The sequence below is a fragment of the Suncus etruscus genome, chromosome 11, assembly GCF_024139225.1.
Source record: "Suncus etruscus isolate mSunEtr1 chromosome 11, mSunEtr1.pri.cur, whole genome shotgun sequence".
Taxonomy (NCBI): Eukaryota; Metazoa; Chordata; class Mammalia; order Eulipotyphla; family Soricidae; genus Suncus; species Suncus etruscus.
The window spans coordinates 82120771-82133978 of NC_064858.1; the positions used below are offsets into that span (position 1 = coordinate 82120771).

At 30.0% G+C, this 13208-nt stretch overlaps 1 protein-coding gene across 1 annotated transcript; it reads left to right on the forward strand.

Moving 5' to 3' along the window:
* The first annotated feature begins 10242 nt into the window (after positions 1-10242).
* On the forward strand, positions 10243-11148 carry LOC126022605 (olfactory receptor 6C74-like). The gene has a single exon (XM_049783574.1). It carries the CDS (start codon positions 10243-10245, stop codon positions 11146-11148), a length of 906 nt encoding a protein of 301 aa, XP_049639531.1.
* Positions 11149-13208: the final 2060 nt, after the last annotated feature.

A 13208-nucleotide genomic window follows, 5' to 3' on the forward strand; every position in this document is an offset into this window, starting at 1 on the left:
TGCAGAACCATATGTCACAAAACAAGTAAACTTAAAAAAAATAAATGGATAGATTCTTAGAGTCTGTTAACCTTTCAATAACTAATTAAGAAGACATGGAACAAGTGAAAAGACCTTGAATATCAAACATATTAAAATGGTAATCCAAAGCTTACAAAAATATCAAAAGAGACTTGCACAGATAGCTGTCATTTTGGATTAAAACCAAACTATTGCCTCCATTACCCAGAATCACCTCATCAATCCACATGATTCCCTTTGGGAACATAATTCTGACCAAATTTTAGGTATTTTGGTTTTGGGGCATATATCTCCAGGGCATTTTGGAGTGAGTGTAAGCACCCTACCCTATCCTTTCCTTCTTACAGGATATCTGGCAACTATTAACAGGCCCCCAAACTCAAATGCAATATTCAAAGTGGGACAGCTCCATGAACACAATCTATTCTCAAACTTCTCTGGAAACAAATGTAACATAATCACTTAGTTAACTATGTGATTAATTTTTATAATGATTTAAAAAAAGACTTGCTTGCTGCAAAGTTTTTTCATGGTTATACAGGAAACTGAAGAAACAAAAAAAAAGCTACCAATGTTTCTTTAAAGCAAATAACACTTAAAAACCAAAAGGAGACAAAGATTTATGAAAAAAGAATTATAGACCAATATCCTTGATGGACATAGATGCAAATATTGTCAACAGAAACTAGAAAATAGTATATAACAATCAAAATTATAATATGCAATGATCAAGAGGCAATAGTTTCAGATGCAAGAATGGTTCAAATACACAAGTCAATCAATAGAATATTATTTAAATAAAAGAAAAATGAAAAATCATATTATCATATTAATGAATGCCTCAAAATACTTGTGAAGTTCCAGTAACCACTCATGATAAAAATCTCATTCAGGTGGAATTGAAGAACATTTTCTTAATGTATAACAAGCCAACAGTAAACATTATACAAAATAGAGAAAATTTAAAAGGCTAATTCCAAGATAAAGTAAAAGCCAAGATTCCCATTTTGACCATTTCAATTTAATATAGCAGTTGACATATTTGCCATAGCAATTAGTCAAGGAAATAATATTAAGGGCATTCATACAGAAAATCAAGAAATCAAGCTCTCAATATTTGGGGATGACATGTTACTATATTTATAAAATCTTTAATATTTCCCAAAAGTCTGTTATCTACAACTTATAGAGTAAAGTGACAAGTGGTGTCGGCACAACTGGCTAGCCACTTGCAAAAAAGCGAACTTAGACCTCCAGCTAACATCATGTACATAAAATCCAAATGGATTAAAGAACTGGGTATCAGACCTGATACCATAAGGTATATAGAACAAGTAGGTATAACACTCCATGACATTGAGACTAAAGGCATCTTCAAGGAGGAAACTGCACTCTCCAAACAAGTAAAAGCAGAGATTAACTGATGGGAATATATTAAGCTGAGATCTTCTGCACCTCGAAGGAAATAGTGCCCAAGATACAAGAGCCACCCACTGAATGGTGAGAAACTATTCACCGAATACCCATCAGATAAGGGCCTTGTCACCAAAATATACAAAGCACTGACAGAACTTTACAAAAAAAATACCATCTAAGCCCATCAAAAAATGGGAAGAAGAAATGGACACTTTTATAAAGAAGAAATACAAATGGCCAAAAGGCACATGAAAAAAATGCTTCACATCACTAATCATCAGGGAGATGCAAATCAAAACAACTATGAGGTACCATCTTACACCACAGAGATTGGCACACATCACAAAGAATGAGAACAAGCAGTGTTGGTGGGGATGTGGAGAGAAAGGAACTCTTATCCACTGCTGGGGGGAATGCAGTCTAGTTCAACATTTATGGAAAGCAATATGAGATTCCCCCAAAAACTGGAAATTGAGCTCCCATATGATCCAACTATACCACTCCTAGGAATATACCATAGGAACACAAAAATACAATACAAAATTCCCTTCCTTACACCTATATTCATTGCAGCACTATTTACCATAGCAAGACTCTGGAAACAAGGAAGATGCCCTTCAACAGATGAATGGCTAAAGAAACTGTGGTACATATACACAATGGAATATTATGCAGCTGTCAGGAGAAATGAAGTCATGAAATTTTCCTATGCATGAATGTACACAAAATCTATTATGCTGAGTGAAATAAGTCTGAGAGAGAGAGAAAGAGAGAGATATAGAAAATTGTCTCATTCATCTATGGGTTTTAAGAAAAATGAAAGACATTCTTGCAATAATTTTCAGACAAAAGAGAGGATGTCTCGAAGTTACAGTCACTTCATGAACCTCACCACAAATAGTGATGAGTTTAGTTAGAGAAATAACTACATTGCGAACTATCCTAACAATGAGAATGTATGAGGGAAATAAAAAGCTTGTCTAGAGTGCAGGTGGGGGTGGGGTGGGGAGGAGGGATATTTGGGACATTGGTGGTGGGAATGTTGCACTGATGATGAGGGGGTGTCCTCTTATATGACTAAACCCAACCACAATCATGTTTGTAACCAAGGTGTTTAAATAAAAAATATTATTTAAAAAAAAGAAAAATATATCAAGTATATTGAGTAAAGCAAGAAAGTAAATGATATGGTACTACATGTAGAAAATCCCAAGACTACACAAAAACATCTATAAAACAACAGTTTTTACAGAAAAGTATCAGGCTAAAAATTAACATATAGAAGTATACTGTTTTCTTATATATTAATAATGTAAAAGAAGAAATTTTTAATAAAAAAGATCATTCAAAATTTTGACTCAGAAAATAAAGTACATTATAATTAACTAAAAAGGTTAAATATATATAAAGAAAATTTTAAATTATTCAAAATTAAAGAGGACATGAAGAAATGGAAATATTAGATTTATTAAAATGGCATACTCTCCAAAAATTTAAGCATTCAAAGAAATTTCTTTATAAATATTCACTATGTTTAACAAAGAAAACATGCCTTGAAAGTTTATATGGAGCAGTAAATGTTCTCAAATAGCTAGCACAATTCCTAACTTCAAACTATGCAGAAAATAGCTGACTAGAAGTTAGATCAAAGAGAAAATCCAGAAAGAAATAAAAAAAATTTTGAGACTAAAGATAATAAAGAAACAAGTTAACAATATCTATGAAATGCAACAAAATTATAAATTAGGAAGAACTCATAGTGATAGAGGCCTACATAATAAATAAAGAAAAAAATAAAGCCAACATACTGAAGAAACACCATAAATATTTGGAAAAACAACAACAAAGAAACAAAACAATAGTACACAATATAAATGTAAAAATGATCAAAAACATATTATATAAAAGATGAAAATAATGCAAATAATCAAGGAAACATTAAGTCAATGGTTGTTCAAAAGAATAAATAAGAAAAACAAACCTTTGGCGAGACTCACAAGGAGATAAAAGAAAGTGCTCAAAAAATCAGTTCAGAAATGACAGAGGAGAGTTTACACAGGACCTCCATAATCCAAAATGTTATGAGTTTATAATAAACAGTTGTACTCCATTAAACTAGAAAACCTAGAAAAATGAACAGATTTCTGAAAACATATAATCTAAATGAGGAGTAAGTAGGGAACTTGAACAGGACAAACAGAAGGAAGAAAATTGAAAGAATAGTTAAGAATTTTCCCAAGAATAAAAACACAGACTGTTTGGGTTTATGGTTGAGGTTTATCATTTGATAAATTCAGAGAATTACAACTATTGATCCTTAAATTCTAAAAAATATTGAAGATATTGAATATATATATATATACACTATTTAGATTTGGAAACTAATATGCTGAGTGAATTAAGTTAAGGGGAGTGAGATAGATACAGAATTGTCTCATTCATATATGGGAGTTAAGAAAAATAAAAGACATTATTGTAATAATACCCTTAGACAATAGAGATGAGGGTTGGAAGAACTGGTCTATGATATGAAGTATACTACAAAGAGTGGTGAGTACAGTTAGGGAAATAACTACACTAACAACTATCATGTCAATGGTAGTGAGTGAGAGAATTAGAATGCTTATTTCAGTACAGGAGACATTGGTGGTGGAAAGGTTACACTGGTGAAAGGGGGGTGTTCTTTTTTATAACTGAAACCCAACTACAAACATATTTGTAATCATGGTGCTTAAATAAAGATATTATTACAAACAAATAAAATAGCGCCCAAACCCACTAAGTACCTAGAAATCAACTTGACAGATGAAAGAATTATACTAATGAAAACTTCAAAAATACTTAAGAAAGAAATAGGAAAAAAACTAAAATATAAAAAAACATTTCATCCCCATGGAAAGAAAAAATCAAGGTTATCCAAATGACCACCATACCTAAACTACTATATATATATAGATTCAATGTAATCCTTATCCAAATTCAGGCAACGTTGTTTAAGACTTAGAACAATAAGTTATAAAGTCTGTGTGGATTATAAAAGACCATGGATAGTTAAAATCATACTGAAAAACAAGAAACTGGGAGGCATCTCATTAGCCAAATTGAAGCTGTACCAGAATGCCAAAGTAGTCAAATTAGCATGGTATTTGAACAAAGGACAGACTTTCAGAAAAATGGGTTAGAATAAAATATCTGTGACAACCCTGGGAAATGGGAGCTGCACAGATGGCATGGAGAGCCTGGGTCATAGCGATTCAGCTCCCAGACACATATTTCTTTAGGTGCTACTTCAAGTAAGGTATATTCCAGGCTAAGGCTAAAATCACATACGAAGAATAATACTTTAGTGTCTGTTCTGCTGCAGCTTAGAATTTTGTACAAGGAAAACAAAATATAAAAAAGAAAAGACAGGGCATGTTAAAATATTCATCATGTGCCAATACAAAAGGTGGAGATAATGTATATAAAGAATAAAAGTTCGAACAATGTATGGTTTCCTCTCAAAATGACTTTTTAAAATAAATTGCCATTAATATTTAATGAGACATGGATTTAGAGGCAAATAATTAGTGTTATTAGAATTTACAATGATTTTGAGAGATTGAAAGAAAATTAATGGTGTTTATTTAACAGAAAATCTTTAAATATGATAAATTTAAGGAACTTGAAATTAGAATAGTGAGGAGCTTCTTAGGACTCTCATAATTCCATTTGATTCATAATTTATTTAGTTTTTATGTGTAATTTATCAAACCAGGACATAATCAAAAATTAAATTTTAGAAAAATAATTTTATATCCTTCATATAAAATACTTTAATAAAAAGATTTACTATAAAAAAAGCCCTGTATATTTAGAATCCCACTACAGTGGTAAGAATAGGGAGGGCTCACAGGCAGTTGATTAGGGCAAATTTTCTGCTTGTGCTCAATTTGAGTTCAATCCCTAGCACCACACATGATCTCTGAATCTTGCCAGAACAGATCCTTGAGCACATAGTCAAAAATAAGTCCTGAATAAGTCCAAAAACTAAGTCTAAAATAAAGAGAAATAAATAAAAATAAGTGGAAGGAAATGGGTTTAGAATAATGGTTAGCACAGCTGTGATCACACAGCTTTTTATATAAGATGCTCTCTGGATTTTATATTGCCATGGATTTTGCATACTTATATCTGTATTAGTTCGTATTTAACTGTGCAATATAAAGTAGCAGCTATTAAATTCATCTCTAGGTCTATCCATAATGATATGATTTGTCCAAGTGATTTGTGTGCCATGCTTCTTTCCATGTTTTCTGCTAATAAATATATAGATTAAAGATAGAAGATATAACTTGTAACTCTTGATGAATTTATAGATCCTTACCTCCATAAAACAAGCCAGTAAAATATTATCCAGCTGTGTTACATATCGTAATTATTTCTGCCTACCTGGTCAGGGTTCATTCTTGGCTGTGTTCATCAGACTAGATGCTGTGAGAATTATAACCTGGGCCTCCAGCAAGCAAAATATGTAAGTTAGTTGTGAGCTACAGGGCATAATAGTCAAAGTTTATCAAATGTATTGGATTTGATGACAATTTTTGTGTATTAAGGGTTGAGATATATAAAAGACAAAGATAGGATTGAGCAGGTTTATGCGGACTATCAACCCATAATGTTGATGCCTGAGGAAGAAGCTTAGCTGTAAGGATATTGTAAATGCTTTATCTCTCTACTCCAGAACATTCTCCCTTTGAGAATAAAGACTTGATAGTGCAACAGTCTAGCCTGGATAAATTAATATAATTAGGCATTTGATCAATGAAAGTTGTTCTCTTTTTGATGATTATTGATTTTAGGCAATAAATATTATATAAAGAAGATTGTCAAGCGTCTCTGTCTATCAGGCTGTGAGCTCTCTAATCTCATGCTCTTTCTCTTATTTCGGTCTCTTAGTCCTTACAGTATCCCTGCTTCAGACCTGTTCACTGAGGACCTAGGGTTAGTCCTTTACAAACAATTATTCCTGAAAAAAAAAAATGATTGGAAATAAACTGCAATGAACAAAGAACTCAGTTTCTTTATCTGACAGTTACTTTTATGGGTATATCTACTTGTCAAAAGTGACCAAAATATATAAATGTGATCATAGTCTTATCTTAATATTAAAGTTTATAAAATATTTTAATATTATATGCTGCACTGACTTATAATTTATCTGTAATAGGATGACTTTGTAATTAAATGTAAAACGGTAAGTGATCTTAAGTGTAATTTTTTTGTAGAATCAAACAAACTTTTACAAAGTTTTGATTTAGACACATAGAAGCAGGTGTGAATATATTTACTTGTTTGTCTTGAGAAGTTCATGGATTCTCATATTCTAAACCTAATTTTATGTGGAAATCTTTGGATTTTTGAACTTTAAACTCAGTAGGTACTACAATCTAAGTTAATTATAAATATATTCCTGTTTTGGTGTTGAGGCATGGTAAGGTAACATATAACATGAAGTGATGTGAAATAGCATGCCTTAAATATGAAGTTTTATTAAACAAGGAAACCTCAATTAAATATTATAAAATTAAAGGCACACATAAAAATAAAAATTAGTAATTATATGAAGAACTACTTGAACAAAAATTAATTACTATTTATTTCATTTTTAGGGATTTCACCCGACAGTAGTAGGAAAAATGCTATGTGAAGGATGGACTTTAAGAATTCAATCATGAAAAGCTTGTGCTCTACAACTTAAGTCATTTCTCTAACACTCAGATTTTCATTTTTAAAGATTTAGTAGACTTTGGTAGAAGTTAGTCGCGGTTGCAAAAGTGTATTGTTTCTTTGATGGTATGTGTGATGTAGTGACAAATATTTTGAAGAAATATAAAATAGTACTCAATTAATACATTTCAGCACCTATAATTGTACCTAAGATATATTAGTTGTATATAGTCAATGCTACTTCTATAATAATATAAAAATCAAAGGTTTATGTTTATTCATATGCAGCTGTTTCAACTATGTAGTCATATTTTCAGACTTCAATTTATAGATTAAATCATTTTTTCACTTATTCAATTTTTGTATTTTAGCATCTGTGCTTACCAGTCTCCAGAGAAATATTTCCTTTTTAAAAACATTTTTTAAGAAATTAATTCTCTTGAGAGAGTGGTAGAATTATAAAATAGATTACAATCCTTTTAATGTAAAATTGCAAATGTAACAATATGGCTTCTCATATTTTGAGGACCAAAATATCTTAAAGTAAAGAACAAGTATTAACTTCTATTTACATTTCATTTTTAAACTTCAAAAATGTATTCTTTTTGTTTATAATATAGAAATACCTGGTTTCTAGCTAAATATAATAAAAGGTTAAACGTGGTCAGATTTTTCAAAATGAGAAATAAAACTAGGTAAGTTTATTATTATGATAAAACTTGCATCTTTCATCATGAGGATACTTTACTAGAAATAATGTGATTTTGCTAAGAATCAGGTAGAAGTATGAGGGCAGGCAACCACTAGGAACATTCTTTGTGTATATTCATGTCAAAAAAATCAGGAATTAATTTTATGGTAGTGGAATTAAGTTTTGAAAATATTATTATTTTTTAAATGTGAATTCAGTAGACTCTAGTGCTTAGTGCAGAAATAAAATGACTCATATATGTGCTGATTTAGTATGGCATTATTTAAGACCTGTCATTTAGAAAGAATTTTAGTGTTTTTTATGTTTTTTATGTTTTTTATGTTTATTAAGAAACTTGTGATCTTTAATGAAAACTGTATAGACATCTTTCAAAATATGAACAGAATTTCAGAAATTTTCTTTTTGAAATCATTGTGCTATTTCTTCTTGATAATTTTGTGCAATTGCCAGTGATATTTTTATATGTGGTTATTATAAATACTCTGAGTTATCATTGGAACTATGTATATGTCCTGAACTAGAGAACTCTTAATTTAATAAGGTTATAATAAATATAAGAGAATAAAATATTTAAAAACAATTTATCTAATTTTAATTTACAGAAGTAATCTATCTTTTACTTTAAAAATCACTGAAGCATTGTAAAAACCCTTGGGATTTTAGACAAAGTTGGAAACAATAGCTATTTAAGTCATTTGAAAAAAGTTTTACAGTAGAATTAAAAAGAAAAATTGTGTTATTATTTGTAATTATTCTAATTTAGTGTGAAGTAATTTTACCTTATATTTTATTCTAAAGACTATCCATATAAGAATGCATATTTCCTCTATATCCTTTGAAAGTGTATATACCTCATCATTATTGATATTATGATCTTCTCTTTATAAGTAGAAAAAAGAAACTGACAAAGATTAGTAAAATACTTTCAGGAAAAAAAGAAAAATATGAGTGAATCATTTCATCATTATTTAAATTGTAAAGGTTCAGAATTTTGGTAAAGCTATTACTTATATTCTATACTTATGAAAAATGAATGATAAATTGATATTTATTGTAAACTTAAAAAGTTAATATTATTTTTCTTAAAAAATTCAAAATCAATCATGAAGGATCATAAACCCAGAGGAAGCAATGTTTACCAAAGTCGGATTTATTCCCAACAATGTTAAAAAATTATTAACTTACCTAAAAAATGTTTGTTTTAAAGGTTTCTTGATGTTGTATAGCTTTAAGATCAATTGACAAGAGGACAGTTTAGCTATTTGATTTTTATTTCTTAAAATTACACTAAGTGAAATATAGAATGATAGATGATTTCTGGTTGTTCTCTGCAATGTGTTGAATATGATTTCCAAACTAGCAAAAGAACATAAAACAAAGCAAAATGACTCAGGCTAGATAAATACCATGATAATTAACCAGAGAAAGCTTGATTAAGAGAAAAAGTGCAGTAATAGTTTTGGTGATGGGGTAGCACTATATGTTTGTGACTGTAATTCTTATGTACGTATAGAAGCATGATACTAATCACCTGAGATTCTATAATATTATAAACAAATGATTAAGGCAAAATAATAACAGAACTATAGATAATTTATACATACAAATAAATATAGTTTCTATATTAAATATGGCATATTAGTTAGCCTCTTATATGCCATATAAAATTAGCATTATATAACCACCTGAGATTCTATAATTTTATAAACAAATTATAAAATACAAAATATGAATTAAACTATGTACATATAAATAAACATATAAATGATTAAATTGAATATATAATAAATGCACAATAATTCATGATATTGGAATCATGAATTATTTTAATTTTAATACAAAAGGAAATAAAGAGCCATTAGAGAGCCTAAAAGGATGAAATAGTGGATAGAGGTGTAGCTCATGTTTTTCTTAATTACTTCCAATGTGGCTCTGGTATACCCCAACATGGACTAACAAATACCACATACCCAAATCAAACACAGAAACATAAGACCTGCTTAGTACTACTGGGTAAAGCAGCTGAGGAGAACTTTATAATATTTGCTGTAAACTAAATAAGTAGGGTCAATTATAAATACAAAAGTTAAATTATTTTGCTTTCTTTTTGTGCCTTTATGTCAGATATATTTTATATTTTTTAGAAATAACTGAATGTAAAAGACGAGAAAAGAAAAAGTGGGATTTCATTTTTATTCACGAAAATGAGTAAGATTGGTATGAATGTTACAGGCTGTTATTGTTTACTAAACAAAGATGTAGTTTCTTGGTGTAAGTTGCTTCTGTGCTTATAGAGGTATTTAAAATAATAGTTATGTCACATAGCTTTTTCTCTTTTGAGACTTATTTCTATTATTATTTGTTCTTTTAAATAGAAGCCAACTATGAGAAACCACACAACCGTGACCACATTTATTCTTCTTGGACTGACAAATGATCCACAATTACAGGTGGTAGTTTTTGTTCTTCTTTTCTTCACATACATGTTAAGTGTTGCTGGAAACCTAACTATCATCACACTCACCCTACTGGTGAAATTCTTTCTTCGAAATTTCTCATTTTTAGAAATCACATTTACAACTGTCTGCATCCCCAGATTTCTTGTCAGTATGGCAACTGGTAATAGGACCATTTCTTATAGCAGTTGTATAGCACAGTTGTTTTTTACTATTCTCTTGGGTGCAACTGAATTTTTTCTTTTAGCTGCCATGTCCTATGACCGTTATGTGGCCATTTGTAAACCCCTTCATTACATGACCATCATGAATAACAGAGTCTGTAACATGTTGATTTTTGCTTCCTGGTTATCTGGTTTCCTAATAATTTTTCCACCACTCACTTTAGGTCTCAAGCTTGATTTCTGTGCCAAAGAGATAGATCATTTCTTCTGTGATGCTTCCCCTCTATTACAGCTCTCTTGCACAGACACAACAACAATAGAACTAATGGCACTTTTATCAGCTATTCTGACACTACTGGTTACACTGGTGTTAGTGGTACTCTCCTACACAAAGATCATTAAAACCATTCTAGCTATACCTTCCTCCCAGCAGAGGAAGAAAGCCTTTTCTACATGTTCTTCTCACATGGTAGTTGTGTCTATTTCTTATGGCAGCTGCATCTTCATGTATGTAAAACCCTCTGCCAAAGAAAGGGTGTCTTTAAATAAAGGGATAGCTCTGCTAATTACTTCTGTGGCTCCTATGATGAATCCTTACATTTATACACTGAGAAATAAACAAGTAAAAGATGCTTTTAAGAACATGATAAAAAAGATGGATATTTTGTAATTAAAATGAACCTCATAAATGACAATAAAGACTCATAAGTAAAAGGAAAGAATGGTAGACTGACAATTTTTCTACTAGAATAATATTTTGTTTACATATTTATATAATCTGTATAATCTTCAATATCTAAACATTATTGTATTTCTTTTCATGCTGAGCATATATTTAAAATATATGTCTTTATTTTCAAATAATACTGCCTTTCTTTCATTGACTACTTTTCAAATATTTTTATAGTTATTTGAAGTTTTACTAAGTAGCTATATTTATTTTCTTTGTTATGAAATTCAAATATACACTATTTCATGTTTCATGTAAGTTTTATTGTATTACCTAGATCTGATTCAGCTTGTTATTGGTATTGTTAGAATTGAATTATACTTTACTTGATTCCCAATAAAGACTTAAGTGAAAGAAAATATAAGTATATATATATATATATTTTAATTTTAATTATATTTTTATATTTTGCTTTTTTGTACCACAACCACTGTTATTCAGGTGTCACTCCTAGCTCTTTGCCCAGAGTACACTCCTGGTTTGAGGTTTGAGTTACGTATGAGATACTGGAAATTCAACCCAGGTCAGCCACTTGCAAAATCAACACCCTATCTGCTGCGCCACCACTCTTGCCCTAACGTTATTTATTAATTTTAGTGATATTGAACATAAGCTTCAGATATATTATTTCATCTGTGCTTCTAGTTACATCAACAGCTTTACCACATGTAATCACTACTAAGATTCTTATTTTATATTTACTACATAATCAATGCCTTTCCACCCAATAGGTCTAGTTTTCCTTCACCATTTATTCTGATAACCATTAATTTTATCATATAGTTTAAAATTATAGATTTGGACTGGATATAGTAGATCAGGTATGGTTCTTACCTTGTATATTCTCCACCTGAGTTCAAACCCTGCCAGGAGCCTGTAATCCCTAATCAGAGAGTCTGAGTAAGCCCTGATCACTGCCAGATGTATTTTCACTATAGATTTGCATTTGTTTGTTTTAGATTTTCATTTATTTTTTCTCTATGTACCATATATGTGATTTGCCATTTCTTTATTTTTTTTCTTTTTGGGGAGAATCACTTTGCTCTTATGGTTTATTCCTAGCTCTACAAACAGAAATTACTCCTGGCATTTCTTGGGGACCATCTAAAATGCTAGTGTCAAAGCCAGGTTTGCCAAAAGCAAGGCAACTGCCCTATTTGTTGTGGTAATGTTCTGGCCTTATAAATTCATATTTAATTTCACATTTTATAATCATATGGTTTTACAGAAGCTTAAGTTATGAAGTATTTTTAGAAAATATTGAACAATTCTAGAATGATTAAATCTTTATGTTTCTTAAACATTTATGTAGACTTTTGGCCAATAAAAATAACATGACATTTATCAATGTCCTTATAATTGCCAAGTTTTGAAGTGCATATTATTTCATTTTCAAAAGTCTGTATCATTAGGTTCAATTATGATTACATACCTAAGACATTATAGCACTTAAAACTGATAAGAGAACCCTTTGTGGATGACAAAGTATAGTTCTGGAACTTTCAAGTGTCTTTTATTCTAAATGTCAAAATAATGTGATAATTATGACTGCCAGTCAGGAAACAAACTAATATCATTCTTAATAATTCTTAATAGAAATAAGAAACTAATAATTTCTTAATAAAATAGTGTCTTATTTTATTAAGTTTAAGAAATGGCATAATTAAATTAATTATGAGGTGCTCGAGAGCCTTCTTTTTCAAAGAAAAGAAGCTTGAGCACTAACTATAAGATATAATGATGATCATTTGCAATAAAATATTTACATTTTATATTAAATTTGATTATGTATAAGTATGAACACTTCATTATATTCTATACAATTACTGTTTTGACTATTATAACAAATGTTATAATAATGTAGGAAAAGTTAGGAAAATTTGATGTCAGAGATTGTGAAGAGTTCATTTTCTTTCTTTATCCTCAGGACTGGTTTGGTTTTAGGCATCTTTTATGATTCTTTGCCAAATATCAACAACTTTTGTCTTATTTCATTAAAA